The following is a 20,645-nucleotide window of genomic DNA, read 5'->3' on the forward strand; positions in this document are numbered from 1 at the left end:
GGCTCGGCAGCCCAGTGCAGAAGTGTCTGCGGCCCGGCGGTTGGGGACCCCTGTGTTAGACCATCATTTGCCTGCCAGTGGCACTGCACATGCTCAGAGTGATCTGGCCTGATTTTGGCAAACTAAGCTTAGGGGTCGGCGATATTATTAAAAAAAAAAAAAAAACAGTAAGGTTGCATCAAACTATGGGGGTTATTTATCAAAATTTATCTCATTATATTCTGAAATATACTTCAACCAAATCTGCATGGGTTATTTCTCGTTATTTATCAATACATTTTCCCGAAAAATTCCAGTTCGGGAAAAAAGTTGAAAATTGAAAATTGAAATTTGTCCGAAAATTGTCGAATTTCTTCCGAAAAAATCCTATTTTCGGATTTTTGCCCGACAATCACGAAATCTGATTTTTGCACGAAACCCATCGCAGATCAGGATATCGTCGTAACTTCTCCCATTGACTTATATATAACCTCGGCAGGTCTGAGATGCCCAATTTTAGGATTCAAACTTTTTCCATCCTTGGGGTATAATAAATCACAAAAAAAATTCTTTTTTTTTTTTTTTTTCAATTAAAATTTGGATTTTATAGTAAACAAAAAAAAATCTAATTTTACGAGTTTTTGGCCTTCGGACTTTAAAGGATAAGTAAAACTAAGTGAATGTAAAATTGATGAGGGGTTATTCTAAGCACTTTGGCAATTTACATTCATTATTTATTTTCTTTTAATTCCAAGATATTAAAGGATACATTTACTGTTAATATGATTGAACTTTGTTACAACAGCTCCACCTGCTGGTCATTTTCCCACCAGTCTGACCACCAAGTAGTCAAGGAAGTTGTCAGGAGAGAGAAAGAGCCTGATGTTCTTCTGCTTAGGGGAACAATTAGAAACCTTTCTCAAATCTTTCAGGTGGCGCTGTTGTAACAAAATTCATTCACATTAAAGGACCAGTAACATTAAATTTTTTTTTTTCAAAAATTCGTTAGTACACAACGAAAAAATAACACCTTCTCCAAGTGGGAATTCCGCAGCACTAAATGAGAGAAGGACAAGGACTGTTTGCGCCTGCACCATTTGCACCGCAGACAGTCTGACCGGCATTTAGTATCCCGCTATCTATAAACAGAAAAACATCGGGTGCCAGATCGACAGAAGATCTGTGGCAAGGTGCTGTTGCCAATGAGCGGGATACTAAATGCCGGTCAGACTGTCTGCAGTGCAAATGGTGCAGGCGCAAACAATCCTTGTCCTTCTCTCATTTAGTGCTGAGGAATTCCCACTTGCAGACGCGTCTGACTTCAGGACTAAGACAAACAGCCCCTGGAGCAGTGTGCAGCCCAAAAATCTTCCAACAAGCAGCTGAATGACAATGCAGTGGTCCAACGCAGCAGCACCTAAACAAGTAACAGGGGCTGAGTAACGTTCTTTGTGTTTCCCTGGTAAAGGGGCTGAGTAAAGCTCGCTGTGTATCGGCACAGGTTCGGCCAGGCTGGAATGGATGCGCTGCCCTCCTCTACTTTCTGCACCTCTTGTGGAGCCCGCCGACATCGCTTCTTGCTGCTGGATGAAGGAGACTGAAGAAGAGCTGGAGAAGGCGATCGGGGCAGAGGTAGGGTTGCCACCTTTTCTGGAAAAAAAATACCAGCCTTCCTATATATTTATCTTTTTTCCCTATTAATAACATTGGGATCAGCCATCATTTTTACCGGCCAGGCCGCTAAAATACTGGCCAGGTGGCAACCCTAGGCAGAGGACACGCTGTCAGTGAATAGCCAGGAGGAGAAATAGAGTGCTGCAGGATGGATGGTCGCCCTTACTGAAGAGGACAGGAAGTGGAGTTTCTGTACAGCAGCTTAAATAAATATTAATCACAAGCAGTTAATCTGCGTTTGAGTGCTCTCCTCTTTCCTACTGAAAGTTTAATGGTTTTGGATGTTTGGTACATCTACTTAGGAGGATTGATGCATTCACCTATAAAGAGCTAATTGGCTGAGCGCGGATTCCCACTTCCTTTACAGAAGTGGAGTTTCTGTAAGTTATTTCTTAATAAAGGCTTTGCTATTTTAAATTTTAATTTGTGTTGGTGTTATTATTTCGTTGTGTACTAACGAATTTTTGAAAAAAAAAATTTGATGTTACTGGTCCTTTAAATTTGATGTTACTGGTCCTTTAACAGCACATGTATATTTTAACATCTTGGAAAAAAAAAGAAAATAAATAATGAATGTAAATTACAAAAGTGCTTAGAATAGCCACCTCATTCACGTATTTTAAAGGTTTACTTATCCTTTAGTAAATAACCCCCTATGTGTTGTAAGAGGTTTAGTCGAGCTATACAAACAAGCTAGCTACTACAGAATGCTGCAATATTATTGGTCAAATAGGTAGGCTGGCCAATACGCAGTGGAAACGCAAAATGTTGGAGCAAGGCACTCTGATAGGTCACGCATAGATCAGTATGAAAGTTTTATTTAATTAAACATCTCATGCCTTCTATACTTTCTTCCTTGTCACAATGAACTGCTGAGAACTTCACTGATACTACAGAATGGGACAGTCTTGCAGGTCTGTTTGGGGTTAATAAATGGCAAACGGAAATTCTGCACTTTTGTAAACCCCCCAAGTAAGTATTGTTGGTTATATCCTATGGAATGCTGCAATCTCATTGGTCAGATTGGTGGCGGCTGTAGGAGAGGCTACGATTTTTGTGAATAAAAGTAGCTGTTGTCCATCTCCAAATGAAACAAACGTTCCCGAAAAGTGTTGTTGCAGCCCAAGCCCCAATGAATGATCTGCGGTTACATGAAATAACGTTGCAGGTGCAGAGCCATTAATCTCTGCATTTATGCCTTTGAGTATACAGGTACGGGACCTGTTATCCAGAATGCTCAGGACCTGGGGTTTTCCAGATAATGGATCTTTCCCATAATTTGGATCTTCATGCCTTAAGTCTACTAGAAAATCATGTATACATTAGGGATGGGCGAATTTATTAACCGAAAAAATGAAGCCCATAGACTTCTATGGTGTTGTTTGTCAAAATGAAAAAACGCGCGTTAAAAAAAAAATTCGCCGCGCGGCAAAATTTTTTTAAAACCCATAGACTTTAATGGACGTCTGCGACATTTAGCTGGCGGTGAATTTTTGGCGAAACAAAACGGTTCAAATTCGCCCATCCCTAGTAAACATTAAGGGGCAGATTTATCAAAGGTCGAGGTGAATTTTCGAATGAAAAAAATTCGAATTTCGAGCTATGTTTGTGTACTTCAATTAGGGAATAGTCCAAATTCGATTCGAGTTTGAAAAAAATTAAAAAATTTGAATATCGAAACTGTCGTACTGTCTCTTTCGACTTCGATCATTCGCCATCTAAAACCTGCCGAATTGCTGTTTTAGCCTATGGGGGACCTCCTAGAACTTATTTAGAGTCAATTGGTGGTTTTGAAAAACTTCTACTTGAATTCGATTGAATGCGCTATTACTTCGATTCGAATTTGGCCGAATACGGATCTATTCGATCAAAAACGGACCTATTTGACCAAAAAAAAACTTCAACTTAATTTCGGTTGCTCGTTTTGAATTCAAATTTCAACGTTTTTCAAATCCGAAATTCGACCCTTGATAAATCTGTCCCACAGTGTGGGAACCAGTGGTTGGTGGCTGCACTAGGAAGTACTTGTATATTCAGTCAGCAGAGGGCAGCATACAAAAAAAATCATTATTTTTATTCCTTTTTTTACATTTCATATTAATTTTATAAAATACAGAACATGTACAGTGATTTCAAGCCCCTCCCACTTAAGATTTTTTTTTTTAAGAAATAAAATCGTAGAACGTAAAGTCCATAGTTTAATTCTTTCTGCGTTTATATCTGACGAGCGGGTCGTTGGGCGTGTGAATCATAGTCGTGTAGTTTATCGTCGGGAAGTTTCCGTCCACCAGTTCAAATTCGTATGTGCGGAGCATCGTCGACCAAATCGTCTTGATCTGAACGTAAGCGAAGTTCTCCCCGATGCAGCGATGCCGACCTGCAGGGAACACAATGGGGCTGATGAGAACGAGCTCTTGATCAATGATAATCCTCAGAACCATCACCAGTTTTTATGTAGGAATAAAAATGGAATTCCAATGTCTTATAATTCAGGAGTTATCTAGAGACACTGTTTTATTACATTTCCTCATCAGAGAAACCATAACTGTCCTACTCATATGATAAAAATGCTGATTATTTTTTATTTTATTAGCTGGATTCAGAAATCCACACGTAATAATGTTTAATGACACATCCCAGACCATGTTGGTATATAAGACCTGTACTATGCAGAGGAGAAAGCACTAGATATTAAGGGTCAGTCCACACAAGCAGATTCAGGGAGATTAGTTGCCCCGGTGACAAATCGCCTCTTCTTTGGGGCGATAATCTCCCTAAACTGCCTTCCCCCATCTATAATGAAAATTGCCTGCGGCAATGCACACACGACGCTTCGTTTTCCGAAGTCGCCCGAAGTGAAACTTCCAGCGAGTCTCCTGTTGGGATACAGGCTGTTTGTGTGCCTGCCACGTGGTAGCCAATATCTTGTCCAACAGGAAACGTATTTGGGGCAGGTAGCGCTGCCTGGGGACAATGGTACTCTTTTGGGGAAAAGGGACTGAGACTCTTTGTGCCAGAATGGACTGCCACAGGTTCCCAGGGGAGTGGGTCATGTATGTTGATATAAGTGAAGATTTACTTTGCCTTTAAACTTTGCATAAAGTTATATTTGTTACACAATAAAGTGTATGTTTGAATGTATTCCTAATGGGGCCACCCGCAGGTGAATTCCCGGATCCCATTAGGTGGAGGCACTGCCAGGAGAAGAAATTCCCAGTACCCTTCCACCTTGCAAACACTTTTTTAAGTTCACTTGTTTTCAGATTGTTCACCATAAACAAAGACTTTTTTCAATTGCTTTTTATTTTTTAATGTTTGTGTCTCTGGTGTTTGTCTAGCAGTTCAGTGATCCAGGAGCAGATTCTGAACTGTTACAATTTGCTACATTTAGTTGATACAATTAGTTGTTACATTTCTCAGCAGCATCTGTGGAATATTAGCAACTATTGTATCACTTCTTACCGCTGCCTGTAATGAAACTCAGGGATTCTGCTCAGTAGGATCAAACATAAAAAATGTATCAACTAAATGTATCAATTTAGAAGTTTACAGGGTCAGCGACCCCCCCTCCTCCCAGAGCTGCTTTAGAAAGTGAAAACAAAACTTTACACTTCAATATTAGAAAAATGGTCACAAATAGAAAATAATTGAAAAAAGTCTTTATTTTCAACTGAACTGAAAATTGTGTTTGAAGGTGAACAACCCCTTTAAGTGATTTATTTCTAGCCCAGTTCTCTTTATTTGAGCTGGCCTCCAGCACATGCATAGAATAATAAAGGTCTGTATGTGGGTAAGTATTAGGGAACATATGGGATTCATTTACCCTGGGGATGTACTAGGACAACTAATGGAAATGAGACCCATCTGATTTAGCCCAAGTAGTCCTTTCATTGAAGCGACTCCCAACAAACAGTATAATGTGTTTTTACCTCTATCTCAAAGAAGTAACAATTAAGCCTCACATTTGTACATCCGATACTAGAAAAACAACTTGTATATTTAATAACCAAGCATAAAGCCAATGGGCAGTTATATAAAAGGTTACCTGCTCCAAAAGGAACATATGCAAACTTTTCTCCGGCTGCTGGGTTGTCATGGAGATATCGGTCAGGATTAAACTCAGTATTTTTGTCCCAAGTGTCCCTGAGGCGGTGATTGACAGTGGGGGATACACAGACCTGATGGCCAGGGGGGATATTGTATCCAGCAACCGACTGCAAAAAAAAGGTAGGGAAAGAGTGAAAATCTGCAAATATACCATGTATCCAGCAACAGCTGATATCAGTAGCGACGCACTAAATAGTTCAGTTCTGGATTCATTACTGAATCGTCTCTAGATTTTCATTCTATAGATGGTAGGTTTCAGCACAGTGATCCACTATTGGGATTATATGACAAATTAAACAGTGATTCAGTGATTCTGAAAGGAATAAAACGTATGAATACAGATGGATACAGTCTCACCAGCCACATTGTCAGCTTCAGCATTTAGGTTTTAAAGGATAATTCAACCCGTAGTTTAAAAAAACCCTCCCCTCTACCCTGGGTAGATCCCCCGCCCCCCAGGCAAGTGCCCCTAATTATTTACTCACCCCTCTGTGCAGATCCTGGCCTCGGAGTTTACAGCGGGCATCTTCTTCTTCTCCGGAAATCTTTGTGTATTGACGGCATTTTCGGCGCATGCCCATTTGGAGTAAATTTCCAGTCCCGTACAACTGCGTATGCGCCGAAAGTCACGGAAATTTAAAAATTTCAGGATGGATGGTCGCCCTTACTGAAGAGGACAGGAAGTGGAGTTTCTGTACAGCAGCTTAAATAAATATTAATCACAAGCAGTTAATCTGCGTTTGAGTGCTCTCCTCTTTCCTACTGAAAGTTTAATGGTTTTGGATGTTTGGTACATCTACTTAGGAGGATTGATGCATTCACCTATAAAGAGCTAATTGGCTGAGCGCGGATTCCCACTTCCTTTACAGAAGTGGAGTTTCTGTAAGTTATTTCTTAATAAAGGCTTTGCTATTTTAAATTTTAATTTGTGTTGGTGTTATTATTTCGTTGTGTACTAACGAATTTTTGAAAAAAAAAATTTGATGTTACTGGTCCTTTAAATTTGATGTTACTGGTCCTTTAACAGCACATGTATATTTTAACATCTTGGAAAAAAAAAGAAAATAAATAATGAATGTAAATTACAAAAGTGCTTAGAATAGCCACCTCATTCACGTATTTTGAAGGTTTACTTATCCTTTAGTAAATAACCCCCTATGTGTTGTAAGAGGTTTAGTCGAGCTATACAAACAAGCTAGCTACTACAGAATGCTGCAATATTATTGGTCAAATAGGTAGGCTGGCCAATACGCAGTGGAAACGCAAAATGTTGGAGCAAGGCACTCTGATAGGTCACGCATAGATCAGTATGAAAGTTTTATTTAATTAAACATCTCATGCCTTCTATACTTTCTTCCTTGTCACAATGAACTGCTGAGAACTTCACTGATACTACAGAATGGGACAGTCTTGCAGGTCTGTTTGGGGTTAATAAATGGCAAACGGAAATTCTGCACTTTTGTAAACCCCCCAAGTAAGTATTGTTGGTTATATCCTATGGAATGCTGCAATCTCATTGGTCAGATTGGTGGCGGCTGTAGGAGGGGCCAAGATTTTTGTGAATAAAAGTAGCTGTTGTCCATCTCCAAATGAAACAAACGTTCCCGAAAAGTGTTGTTGCAGCCCAAGCCCCAATGAATGATCTGCGGTTACATGAAATAACGTTGCAGGTGCAGAGCCATTAATCTCTGCATTTATGCCTTTGAGTATACAGGTATGGGACCTGTTATCCAGAATGCTCAGGACCTGGGGTTTTCCAGATAATGGATCTTTCCCATAATTTGGATCTTCATGCCTTAAGTCTACTAGAAAATCATGTAAACATTAGGGATGGGCGAATTTATTAACCGAAAAAATGAAGCCCATAGACTTCTATGGTGTTGTTCGTCAAAATGAAAAAACGCGCGGTAAAAAAAAAATTCGCCGCGCGGCAAAATTTTTTTAAAACCCATAGACTTTAATGGACGTCGGCGACATTTAGCTGGCGGTGAATTTTTGGCGAAACAAAACGGTTCAAATTCGCCCATCCCTAGTAAACATTAAGGGGCAGATTTATCAAAGGTCGAGGTGAATTTTCAAATGAAAAAAATTCGAATTTCGAGCTATGTTTGTGTACTTCAATTAGGGAATAGTCCAAATTCGATTCGAGTTTGAAAAAAATTAAAAAATTTGAATATGGAAACTGTCGTACTGTCTCTTTCGACTTCGATCATTCGCCATCTAAAACCTGCCGAATTGCTGTTTTAGCCTATGGGGGACCTCCTAGAACTTATTTAGAGTCAATTGGTGGTTTTGAAAAACTTCTACTTGAATTCGATTGAATGCGCTATTACTTCGATTCGAATTTGGCCGAATACGGATCTATTCGATCAAAAACGGACCTATTTGACCAAAAAAAACTTCAACTTAATTTCGGTTGCTCGTTTTGAATTCAAATTTCAACGTTTTTCAAATCCGAAATTCGACCCTTGATAAATCTGTCCCACAGTGTGGGAACCAGTGGTTGGTGGCTGCACTAGGAAGTACTTGTATATTCAGTCAGCAGAGGGCAGCATACAAAAAAAAATCATTATTTTTATTCCTTTTTTTACATTTCATATTAATTTTATAAAATACAGAACATGTACAGTTATTCCAAGCCCCTCCCCCTTAAGATTTTCTTTTTAAGAAATAAAATCGTAGAACGTAAAGTCCATAGTTTAATTCTTTCTGCGTTTATATCTGACGAGCGGGTCGTTGGGCGTGTGAATCATAGTCGTGTAGTTTATCGTCGGGAAGTTTCCGTCCACCAGTTCAAATTCATACGTGCGGAGCATCGTCGACCAAATCGTCTTGATCTGAACGTAAGCGAAGTTCTCCCCGATGCAGCGATGCCGACCTGCAGGGAACACAATGGGGCTGATGAGAACGAGCTCTTGATCAATGATAATCCTCAGAACCATCACCAGTTTTTATGTAGGAATAAAAATGGAATTCCAATGTCTTATAATTCAGGAGTTATCTAGAGACACTGTTTTATTACATTTCCTCATCAGAGAAACCATAACTGTCCTACTCATATGATAAAAATGCTGATTATTTTTTATTTTATTAGCTGGATTCAGAAATCCACACGTAATAATGTTTAATGACACATCCCAGACCATGTTGGTATATAAGACCTGTACTATGCAGAGGAGAAAGCACTAGATATTAAGGGTCAGTCCACACAAGCAGATTCAGGGAGATTAGTCGCCCCGGTGACAAATCGCCTCTTCTTTGGGGCGATAATCTCCCTAAACTGCCTTCCCCCATCTATAATGAAAATTGCCTGCGGCAATGCACACACGACGCTTCGTTTTCCGAAGTCGCCCGAAGTGAAACTTCCAGCGAGTCTCCTGTTGGGATACAGGCTGTTTGTGTGCCTGCCACGTGGTAGCCAATATCTTGTCCAACAGGAAACGTATTTGGGGCAGGTAGCGCTACCTGGGGACAATGGTACTCTTTTGGGGAAAAGGGACTGAGACTCTTTGTGCCAGAATGGACTGCCACAGGTTCCCAGGGGAGTGGGTCATGTATGTTGATATAAGTGAAGATTTACTTTGCCTTTAAACTTTGCATAAAGTTATATTTGTTACACAATAAAGTGTATGTTTGAATGTATTCCTAATGGGGCCACCCGCAGGTGAATTCCCGGATCCCATTAGGTGGAGGCACTGCCAGGAGAAGAAATTCCCAGTACCCTTCCACCTTGCAAACACTTTTTTAAGTTCACTTGTTTTCAGATTGTTCACCATAAACAAAGACTTTTTTCAATTGCTTTTTATTTTTTAATGTTTGTGTCTCTGGTGTTTGTCTGGCAGTTCAGTGATCCAGGAGCAGATTCTGAACTGTTACAATTTGCTACATTTAGTTGATACAATTAGTTGTTACATTTCTCAGCAGCATCTGTGGAATATTAGCAACTATTGTATCACTTCTTACCGCTGCCTGTAATGAAACTCAGGGATTCTGCTCAGTAGGATCAAACATAAAAAATGTATCAACTAAATGTATCAATTTAGAAGTTTACAGGGTCAGCGACCCCCCCTCCTCCCAGAGCTGCTTTAGAAAGTGAAAACAAAACTTTACACTTCAATATTAGAAAAATGGTCACAAATAGAAAATAATTGAAAAAAGTCTTTATTTTCAACTGAACTGAAAATTGTGTTTGAAGGTGAACAACCCCTTTAAGTGATTTATTTCTAGCCCAGTTCTCTTTATTTGAGCTGGCCTCCAGCACATGCATAGAATAATAAAGGTCTGTATGTGGGTAAGTATTAGGGAACATATGGGATTCATTTACCCTGGGGATGTACTAGGACAACTAATGGAAATGAGACCCATCTGATTTAGCCCAAGTAGTCCTTTCATTGAAGCGACTCCCAACAAACAGTATAATGTGTTTTTACCTCTATCTCAAAGAAGTAACAATTAAGCCTCACATTTGTACATCCGATACTAGAAAAACCAATGGGCAGTTATATAAAAGGTTACCTGCTCCAAAAGGAACATATGCAAACTTTTCTCCGGCTGCTGGGTTGTCATGGAGATATCGGTCAGGATTAAACTCTGTATTTTTGTCCCAAGTGTCCCTGAGGCGGTGATTGACAGTGGGGGATACACAGACCTGATGGCCAGGGGGGATATTGTATCCAGCAACCGACTGCAAAAAAAAAAAGGTAGGGAAAGAGTGAAAATCTGTAAATATACCATGTATCCAGCAACAGCTGATATCAGTAGCGACGCACTAAATAGTTCAGTTCTGGATTCATTACTGAATCGTCTCTAGATGTTCATTCTATAGATGGTAGGTTTCAGCACAGTGATCCACTATTGGGATTATATGACAAATTAAACAGTGATTCAGTGATTCTGAAAGGAATAAAACGTATGAATACAGATGGATACAGTCTCACCAGCCACATTGTCAGCTTCAGCATTTAGGTTTTAAAGGATAATTCAACCCGTAGTTTAAAAAAACCCTCCCCTCTACCCTGGGTAGATCCCCCGCCCCCCAGGCAAGTGCCCCTAATTATTTACTCACCCCTCTGTGCAGATCCTGGCCTCGGAGTTTACAGCGGGCATCTTCTTCTTCTCCGGAAATCTTTGTGTATTGACGGCATTTTCGGCGCATGCCCATTTGGAGTAAATTTCCAGTCCCGTACAACTGCGTATGCGCCGAAAGTCACGGAAATTTAAAAAAAAATTCGGAAATGTCCGTGACTTTCGGCACATGTGCAGTGGTTTGGGACCAGAAGTTTACTCCAACTGCGCATGCACCGAGACTACCGAAAAAGACTGAAGAAAGAAGATGGCGCCCTTGAACTCCCGTGGCCAGAATCTGCAAGGAGGGGTGAGTAAAAAAATTAGGGGCATTTACCCGGGTCGTGGGCAGGTAGGCTGGTGAGGCGGAGGGACTACCCAGGGTGGGGTGGGTTTTTTTTTATTAGGGGTTGAATTCTTCTTTAAGTGACCTGTTCCAATGAGACATTCAGAATATGCTCAATCACTAAGTACAGCCTAATATTTCCTTTTCTTCATATTCTGTAAAGAAAGTTTTGATTTGGAATAGAATGTGCAGGGTTCCAAATGCATTTTGCATATGCAGAAAAAAAGCTTTTATATAGATATTGAGCTTTATTCACTTTTTTTTAAACACACTGCCGTTATTCTGAACACTTGCTTTTGTTTACTAACCTGGGGTGTCCGAGCCATTCTCATCATTGTCATTATGGGTGGTCTTAATCTCAGAGTCTCCTTTATGCATCGGTCCAAGACTTGCATATCCTTCAGCTGGAAATATAATGAAGGTACAATTACTTGTATAGATAATGAGCAAACTGTACTGTATAACGTCCGCCTCTTTTGCTACAGTTTATCTGCTATTCACTTCAAAAACAAATACTATAAAGTCCACTCAATTGTCCTGCTGAGTATAAACACCGTACATGTATATGACATTACATAAATAATGTTTTATTAGTCTTAAAGGAATTATTCAGTATAAAAATAAAAACTGGGTAAAGAGATAGAATTCAAAATAAGAAAATGTTTCTAATATAGTTACCAAAAATGTAATGTATGAAGGCTGGAGTGACTGGGTGTGTAACAATAGCCAGAACACTACTTCCTGCTTTTCAGCTCTCTTGGTTTTTCCACTGATTGGTTACCAGGCAGTAACCAATCAGAGACTTGAGGGGGGGGGGCCACATGGGTCATATCTGTTGCTTTTGAATTTGAGCTGAATGCTGAGGGTCAATTACAAACTCACTGAACAGTTATGTCCCATGTGGCCCCCCTTCAAGTCACTGACTAACTCAGAGTTAGAGAGCTGAAAAGCAGGAAGTAGTGTTCTGGCTATTATGTTAGACAACCAGTCACTCCAGCCTTTATACATTACATTTTTAGCTAACTAACTATATTAGAAGTTCACGGGCGCCATCGTCTTCTCTTCGGTAAACTTCGGGAAGAGATCGGCATATTGGCGCATGCGCAGTTGGAGCAAGGTTCTGGTTCGCGACAACTGCACATGCGCCGAAAGTAACAGAAATTGCCGAATCGCCAGAAGAAGACCCGAAGAGAATAAGATGGTGCCTGTGAATTCTGCTGCACAGAATCTGCACTGAGGGGTAAGTAAAGAGTTAGGGGCATTTACCAAGGATAACACCTAGGGAGGGTGGGTCTATGTAGGGTAGGGGGGTAGGGTTTTTTTAATAAAGGGTTTGGTTCTCCTTTAAGAAAGTAAATGCAAATGATTGGTGGCCAACCTGATCATAGTTGAGAGGAGGCAAGTCTTCCCCACAAACTGCCTTCTGTTCTGCAAAGCACTGATCCTGGAGAGATTTCTTCTGGGCCAGGAAGAATCCCATCCAAGCGCTGGTGGTCGAAGAAGTGTGTTGTCCGGCCAGCAATAACCCTATCAGCATCCCTGCAATCTCATCGTCATTTAAAGGGGTCCCATCTCTGCAAACAGAATAACATTGAGAAAGTGCAAGAACATATTTATTTACTGTATATATATATATAACTACAAACTGAACAGTCCTACAGGATTCTCAGCTTACTTGTAGGTGGCATCGATCAGTGTTTGTAGCATGTCGTCCTCTCGCTCAGCAGAATTCCTGCGTTTCTGTATCACTTGGTAGAAAATGTTCTTGATCTCTCTATGAGCTCGGTCTCTGCGTCTGTAAAAGTAGCAGGCGGTTACCAGTCAGGTGAATCACTGACCTTAAATCAGACTTCATAAAGTTCATCATGTCGAGGGAAACTAAAGGTCATCATAGACGCTAAGAATTTTTTCTCTTAAAACGACTAATTTTAGTGCGATCCAACTGATTCGACATTGGTCAGAAAATGGATCGGTCAGGTTAGAAGATTTTCATTGTTAACATTGAAATGTAGCCATTGTCCAATTGTTTACAGGGCCAAGCAGACAGCTACCCACAGTTTTCCTGGCTTCAACTAGACAATATCAATTGATATAGTCTTTTTAGTTGATGCACAAATGCTAAAAATGCTGTATTTTGTATACTAAACATAAACGTGAACTCACTGCATCAGAAACCTAATCAAACAAATGATTTATGCTTTCAAAGTTGGCCACAGGGGGCCACCATCTTGTAACTTTGTTAAACTTCTTTGCAAGACCAGGACCATGCACATGCTCAGTTTGGTCTAAGCTTCAATTGGGAGGTTAAAGGAAAACTATACCCCCAAAATGTATACTTAAGCAACAGATTTTATTTCATATTAAGTGGCATATTAAAAGAATCTTATCAAACTGGTATATATATATATATTTAAGTAAATATTGCGCTTTTACATCTCTTGCCTTGAACCACCATTTTGTGATGGTCTTTGTTCTGCCTCAGAGATCACCTGACCAGAAATACTACAACTCTAACTGTAACATGAATAAGTCTGGAAGCAAAAGACACAACTCTGTCTGTTAATTGGCTCATGTGACCTAACATGTATGGTTTGTTTGTGTGCAAAGTGAATCGTACCAGGGGGTGGCCCTTATTTTTTAAAATGGCAATTTTCTATTTAGGATTACCCAATGGCACCTACTACTAGAAAAGTATATTATTATGAAAATGGTTTCTTTACATGTAGCAGGGTTTTACATGTGAGTTGTTTTATGCAATATCTTTTTTATAGAGACCTACATTGTTTGGGGTACAGTTTTCCTTTAAGCTTAGGGATCATCATAAATTATAAAAACAGCACAAGTCAAATAATATCTGCCATAGAAGCGGATACAGCAAGACTGATTAATAATCAGAATATGCAGCCTGCACTGGTTCTGTGGATACAAATCCACAAATCCGGCTGCTTTATAGGGAAACAAATAAAGCTGTTCTAGTTCTGGGACGCTGCCGTTTGAAAGTATGATTGTTTCCCTGCAGAACAGTTAGGGACATCTGAAGTTTCCTATCCGCAGCAGTCAGAGAAAGCAAATGAAGAGAGAATCTCACTGCATACAGGCAGGTTTCTTATAAAAACGGTAGACATTTTTTATTTGAAGTAAATTGAAGATAGATTACTTTTGCATTAAAGAAAATAAAAATGGGTTTTTATTTTTTTGCCTTTACATCCCCTTTAAAGGGATTCTGTCATGATTTTTATGGTGTAGTTTGTATTTCTAAATTACACTGTTTACACTGCAAATAATTCACTCTACCATGTAAAATTTAATTCCTGAACCGGCAAGTGTATTTTTTTAGTTGTAATATTGCTGTGTAGACTAAGGTCATGTGGTTTCAAAAAGAGACAGCACTTTAGGATGGAACTGCTTTTTGGCAGGCTGTTGTTTCTCCTACTCAATGTCTCAGTGGGACCCGGTTTTTACTATTTAGTGTTGTTCTTAGATCTACCAGGCAGCTGTTATCTTGCATCAGGGAGCTGCTATCTGGTTACCTTCCCATTGTTCTGTTGTTAGGCTGCTGGGGGGGAAAGGGAGGGGGTGATATCACTCTAACTTGTAGTACAGCAGTAAAGAGTGACTGAAGTTTATCAGAGCACAAGTCACATGACTGGGGCAGCTGGGAAACTGACAATATGTCTAGCCCCATGTCAGATTTCAAAATTAATTATAAAAAACCCTGTTTGCTCTTTAGAGAAATGGATTTCAGAGCAAAATTCTGCTGGAGCAGCACTATTAACTAATGTGTTTTGAAAAAAACATGTTTTTCCATGACAGTATCCCTTTAAGGATTTTGGCACTACAGACCTTCTTTGAGGAAAACCTTGGGATCCCAGCACCTTTACCAAAGCCTACAGTAAATGGTTGCTTGAGCAAGTTACTGGAATAAAGGGAAAGCTAAAGCACATACACAGTGTTCCTGCACATACCTGAAACTGGGCAATGGCAGCCACCCAGGCAAAAGCCAAGCAGCGTGTGTGAAACCTCCATCTAAATCAGCATAAAGCTGAGCAACTCTTTCATTCAGCATGCTGCGGATTTCCTTCCCATGCAGGCAACGACTCGCCGTCAGTATTATCAGTTCCGACAGTGCCTCAAACAAGTCTGAAAATCCAAAAGGAATAAGTATTACTACACAGTAGCACCAGTGGCAAGAGCGCACCCTTTTATCACTGGGTCTAACGAACATGGAATCACTTACCTCTTTGGCAGGGGTTAAGAGGTAAGTGCTTAAAAGAGAAGGAAAGCTACCGAAGCAGTTTATTACCAATAGATTAGCCACAACAGCGCAAGCTATAAGACTATATTTATTCTGTAGAATGCTTTACCATACCTGAGTAAACAGCTCTAGACGCTCTCTCTGTTTTGTCTAGCAGCTGCCGTATTAGCTTGGGTGACATCAATTCCTGCCTGAGTCTCTTCCTGCTCTTTCATAGCTCTGGGCTCAGATTATAGCAGGATGGGGAGGAGGGAGGGGGGGGAAGGGTGGGGAGAGAGGAGCAAACTGAGCATGCTCAAGCCCTAGCCCTGGAGGTTTAAGTTGAAAACAGGAAGTCTGATACAGAAGCCCATGAGTACACAATAGAAGGAAAGAAATTCAGTGTTTCTTTTGACAGAGGACTCAGAGCAGCATTACTTTGAGGGTTTACTGGTGTATTTATATAGAAGTTTCTGATAAAGCTTACTTAGTTTTAACCTTTCCTTCTCCTTTAAGCCTAATATATTGGCATCCACAGTGACTTAATTCTCACAAGGATCTTTGCATTGTTTATATTTACTGTTTGTGTCTACTTTGGTTTCCTTTGGTACTTTAGTTACCCCCACACTTCAGAGCATACAGATTCACTGGCTTCTGATGAGCTTAACATGTGTGTGAATGTACTTTAGATTGGGAAAGTAGCAACAGAGATCTCAGTTCCAGGTAGCTTCATGTGTTGGGCAGCACTCCTGACCTACACAGTGACACGGCCATTCCTTCTCACTTACTTCTCACACCACTGTCTCCCCAGCGCTCAAAGTACTCTTTGGTCTCCTCTTCAATCATCTGCACATGAGTTTTAAAGTGCGCAATATTCAAACCAGTTTTAAACATTTTTTTCTGTTCCAAAAAGATCTGGAATAAAACAAATACAATCAGATGAGTGGAAATATACACAACAATCATTCTAAGTGTGCCACCTAATGATGTCTTCTTATTGGTCACTAAGGGGGTTATTTACTAAACTCTGAATGCCAAAAACCAGAAAAAAATGTGTTTTTTACTATAAAATCCAGAATTATTAGTGGGGAAAAAACACAAATTTTTAGGAATTTATTATACCCCGAGGATGTGAAAATCATAAAATTTGGCATCTCAGACCTGCCGAGGTTGCGTGTAAGTCAATGGGAGAAGTCCAAAAGATATTTTGATCTGCGCTGGGTTTTATGCAATAATCCGAAGATTTTGTGGTTTTTGGGCAAAAGTCAGAAAAATCTTTTTTCACAATTTTTGTTTTCTGTTTTTTTCCCACAAACCAAATTTTTGGGAAAGTGTATTAATAAATAAGTAGAAAATATTGAGATAAATTTGGACTTAAATGGATAAATGAGCCTTTACATGCCTACTCTATGTGAATACTTTTGCTGCACAGTGGACTGGGCAGAGGCGTTTCAGGGCTCCTTGCTGCCTTCCTGATACTGCCCCCCTCGCATATCATTTTCGACCACAGAGCCAGGCTGGGATTTGTGGCAAGCCATAAAGGCCTGGGCCTAGGGTGGCAAAATTTTACAAAGAGCCAAAGGGTGGCCAAACTCATACAAAGAGCCAAAGGGGAGCCGCAGCTCCTCAGTAAACCAGCGCATCGCTCGTAGAGGAGTGGTGCGTGAAACAGGGCTAGCTCTAGGACCTGGTGGCCTCGGGGCGCCAGATGAGTAAATCCGACCCTGCCCAGAGCGGGTGTAGGGGGGGGTGCATCGCTAGTTTGGAGAGCGCAATTGCACTCTCTGCAGTAGCAAAGTTACAAGGAGCTGCTTTTTTGCTGCCCCTGCACCCCTGGGGCTTGGGACTACAATAGGTATTTTTTTTTTAATATATCAAATACCAGTTTCAGTTATTCTATATACAAAAGACACCACTATGTCATCAACTTTTACATAGGGTTGTTTATATAGAGTATAATGTACTCCCTGTTGTACAATATAAGGCTGTTAGAAGCCACCAAAGATTTTCAATTACTATATAAATGCAAAATCCAAATGCCAGTTCTGTTAACACAGGATATAAAACTCCTCTATGACTTTGAATTTTGGATGATACAATATCAGCAGAGATGAAGTGGCCAGTGGTGGGAGGGGGATACAGATCAGTTATAAAGTGGACAAGCTGTATGAAATATTGTTAGCTGTGCACTCAGTAGTCAGTTATTTAATGCATTCATCTTTCTATTTCCTAAACAGCCGGGTTCTGACTCTTATTCTTACCGGATTTGGTACATCATATGCAACTCCTTTGCCAAAGACTGGTGTTGTCAGCCTAGAATAAACGTCCTCCGCATTCAGGTCCTCATTTTTGCTATTAAAAAGCAAAGCAGCTGCATCGCTGCCCACCAGATAGGTAAAGGTCTTGCCCACCATCGTGAAACTGAAAACTGGCCCGTACTGTAACGGCAAAAACAAAATAATAATAATAATGCAGGGTAATGTGAGAGCACATGGACAGAGGGTTGCAAAAAAGAAGGTATATGGATAGTATAGTACACACTTACTTTGTCATAGGCATTTTCCAGAAATGAGATTGGGCTTTTCCCAAACGCTATTGCGTGGCCCAGAAATGGTATATTAGATGATATATAAGGAGGGTATTTCTGTAGGGAGAGACAGAAAGCACAAGATGTTCACACACTAAATTACCATCCACGGAACCTCCCACTGGATTTTATAAAACCCCTTTCACATTAAACACTGTATGGCTCATTTACAAAGTATATGGCAGGGTGCAAAGTACAAAAAAAGGGGTGCAAACCTCCATGTTTTTTGCACCTTTGCACCCTGGTTAGCACTTTGCATTCTGAGTAGAGGTCTATGTGATTCAGATTTGCCCGACTGCCTTGTGCCTGACAGAGAGCAAGATACAGAGTGCAAGTAGTGGGTAAATCAGCACTAATGGGTGCAGTTTTGGTCCTGTTAGCGCTCTTGAATCTGCAAAAATGTATTATCAGGTACAAAGAGCAAAGGGCAGTGCCTTCACTATATAATCCCCTGAAGTATTACCTATACACTGTTACTGTAACTGAAGGAGCAAGATCCTGCCATACAGCATTTGGCCAGGGCAGCTCTCAGGGTTGCTGAATGTTCTGCGCTATAGAGATATAGTCATCAACAATGATGAATTATCCCCTAGAGTTTGTAACCACAGTAATACAAGATGGGGGTAAAGCATATCAATATCTGTAGGGACATTTGGCAATGACTATCTATGTGTATCTACACCCATAAAGCTGCTGTCCGTTTATAGTAAAGGAACATGCTATACACGTACCTCTGGTGTCTATGCTAACCCTAGATCCTATAGACTGTAGGATGGATGGGGCTATTGCTTGTACAACTTGCCATTTTTCTCTAAAATTACAGCCCCCAGAATAACATACCTTTCTTCCTGCATTTGTATTGTGTCTCTATTACTACAGCCAGTTCAACTGCATCTATTTTAGTTAATTCCTTGTCTAACATGAAGCTCCCTTTTGCTTTCTGAGCACTCCTTCTCTCTCCAACTAGTTGATTTCTATTGGAGCAGATGCAGTGAGAATGCCCAGTAGGCACCAACAAATAAAACTGTTGCCCTGCACTGGTAAAACTGCTGTGTTTGCTTCAGAAACACTACTATAGTTTATATAAACAAGCTGCTGTGTAGCCATGTGGGCAGCCATTCAAGCACAGGAGACACAGCAGATAACAGATGCACTCTGCAGAATAACACTGTATTATATTAAAGAGCCTATCTGTTATCTGCTAGTAACCTATTAATTTTCTCCTTTTTTAGCTTGAATGGCTGCCCCCATGGTTAGCAGCTTGTTGATATGACAGTAGCCTTTCTAAAGCAAACACGTCAGTTTAACCAGTGCAAGGCAACAGTACAATTTATTTGAATTACTTTAATACACTTACATTTTTTGCCGTTACTGTTCCTTTAGAGACTGATTTGGGGAGATCAGTTGCCTGGTGACTAATCTCCCCGAACTGCCTTAACCTGCCTTTTGCCGGCTACAATCTAAAATCGCCGGGCCACTTCAGAAAACGAATCGCTCCAAGTGCAATCCCGCCAGAGATTTACATTTTAGCTGCCGGGAATGCAGTTTGGGGAGATTAGTCGCCCGAAGAAGAGGAGGTTTGTCGCCGGGCGACCAATCTCCCCGAATCTGCCTGTCTGCTCTGACCCTTAAAGTCAGAGAGAGAAGGAGTGCTCAGAAAGCTATAAGGGTGAAAGCTTTATGCTAGACAAGAAAGTAACTAAAAGAGATGCAGCTGAACTGGATAGAGAAACAATATAAATCTAAATGCAGGAAGAAATCGATGTTATTCTGGGGGCTGTTTAGAGTAATGTAAGTGTGAGTGACGATTACACAGAGCCACAAAACATTGGCACTTACCACATTGCCGGGGTCCTCAGCCATCAGGTGTTTGAAGGCCAGTTTACTGACATAGGCCAGAGCCAGGAGGAAGGTGCAGGGAATGAGGACGCGAGATGCCAGGCTCCCTCCTACTGCCTCCTCTAACAGGGTTCCCCCTGCTTCCCACAGACTTAACAGCATCCTCACCTGGTGGAGAAATCACACGTTAGTACCTACTGCTGCTGCTGCTGGGTCTCCCTTTAATACAAATGGGTCGGGCTGCAGGGGATGATGGGAATTGTAGGACACCTACAGACAGAAGAACCCTCACCCCTGCACTGTGGCCCCTGTAGTATTAACTCTAATAGACTGACACACACACAGGCACTGGTCCCTCAGTGTCATCCCCACAGGGCACAGAAGCAAAGCTGCACATAAGGAATACACTGGAGTCTATATGTAACACATGCCCTGGGCTGTTGCATTCGGTGCCTCTCTGTGGGGGTGTCTCACCTGCACCTGCTCACTGAGCCCATAAGGGACTGACAGGACACTGACTCTGGTATAGCTCTGGCACCCCTCTAGCTTTCCCACTCCCAGAATCCCCGAGGCGCGGTGCCAGCCTTACCTGTCTGGATACAGCAGTTGCCACTCGGTATCCGGCTCCCTCCTAAGTGATGAGCAGCCTCACGTACTCACTGCTTTTGCAGCCTGACAGAAAGGGCGGGGACTGGGAGGAGCCAAGGCGGGGTATCTGTCAGTTATCAACACGCAGTTACAATGACTCTGTCACGCACTCATTCTCACGCCCCAGCTACGGACTCCCAGAACCGAGTGTCACTGGAGTTAAGAGA

General features: G+C 41.0%; 1 protein-coding gene across 2 annotated transcripts; it reads right to left on the reverse strand.

Moving 5' to 3' along the window:
• Positions 1 to 3,757: 3,757 nt before the first annotated feature.
• cyp51a1.S (cytochrome P450 family 51 subfamily A member 1 S homeolog) lies at positions 3,758 to 20,534 on the reverse strand. Of its 2 annotated transcripts, none has more exons than XM_041567206.1 (11): positions 20,420 to 20,534; positions 19,831 to 19,998; positions 17,950 to 18,048; positions 17,666 to 17,842; positions 16,193 to 16,319; positions 15,136 to 15,310; positions 12,846 to 12,965; positions 12,549 to 12,744; positions 11,479 to 11,574; positions 5,699 to 5,867; positions 3,758 to 4,030 (listed from the first exon to the last, which is right to left on the reverse strand). In XM_041567206.1, exons 2-11 carry the CDS (start codon positions 19,990 to 19,992, stop codon positions 3,852 to 3,854), a joined length of 1,500 nt encoding a protein of 499 aa, XP_041423140.1. In that variant the 5' UTR covers positions 19,993 to 19,998; positions 20,420 to 20,534; the 3' UTR covers positions 3,758 to 3,851.
• Positions 20,535 to 20,645: the final 111 nt, after the last annotated feature.

This window comes from Xenopus laevis, chromosome 6S (genome assembly GCF_017654675.1).
Source record: "Xenopus laevis strain J_2021 chromosome 6S, Xenopus_laevis_v10.1, whole genome shotgun sequence".
Classification (NCBI taxonomy): domain Eukaryota; kingdom Metazoa; phylum Chordata; class Amphibia; order Anura; family Pipidae; genus Xenopus; species Xenopus laevis.

Excerpts from the sequence above, each read along its gene's own strand:
- cyp51a1.S (XM_041567206.1), bottom strand. The coding sequence starts at position 19,992 with ATGCTGTTAAGTCTGTGGGAAGCAGGGGGAACCCTGTTAGAGGAGGCA. Across the intron at positions 12,966-15,135 it reads CTGCCATTGCCCAGTTTCAG|ACGCAGAGACCGAGCTCATA; the intron begins GTATGTGCAGGA and ends CTACTTTTACAG. Across the intron at positions 5,868-11,478 it reads GAATGGCTCGGACACCCCAG|TCGGTTGCTGGATACAATAT; the intron begins GTTAGTAAACAA and ends TTTTTTTTGCAG.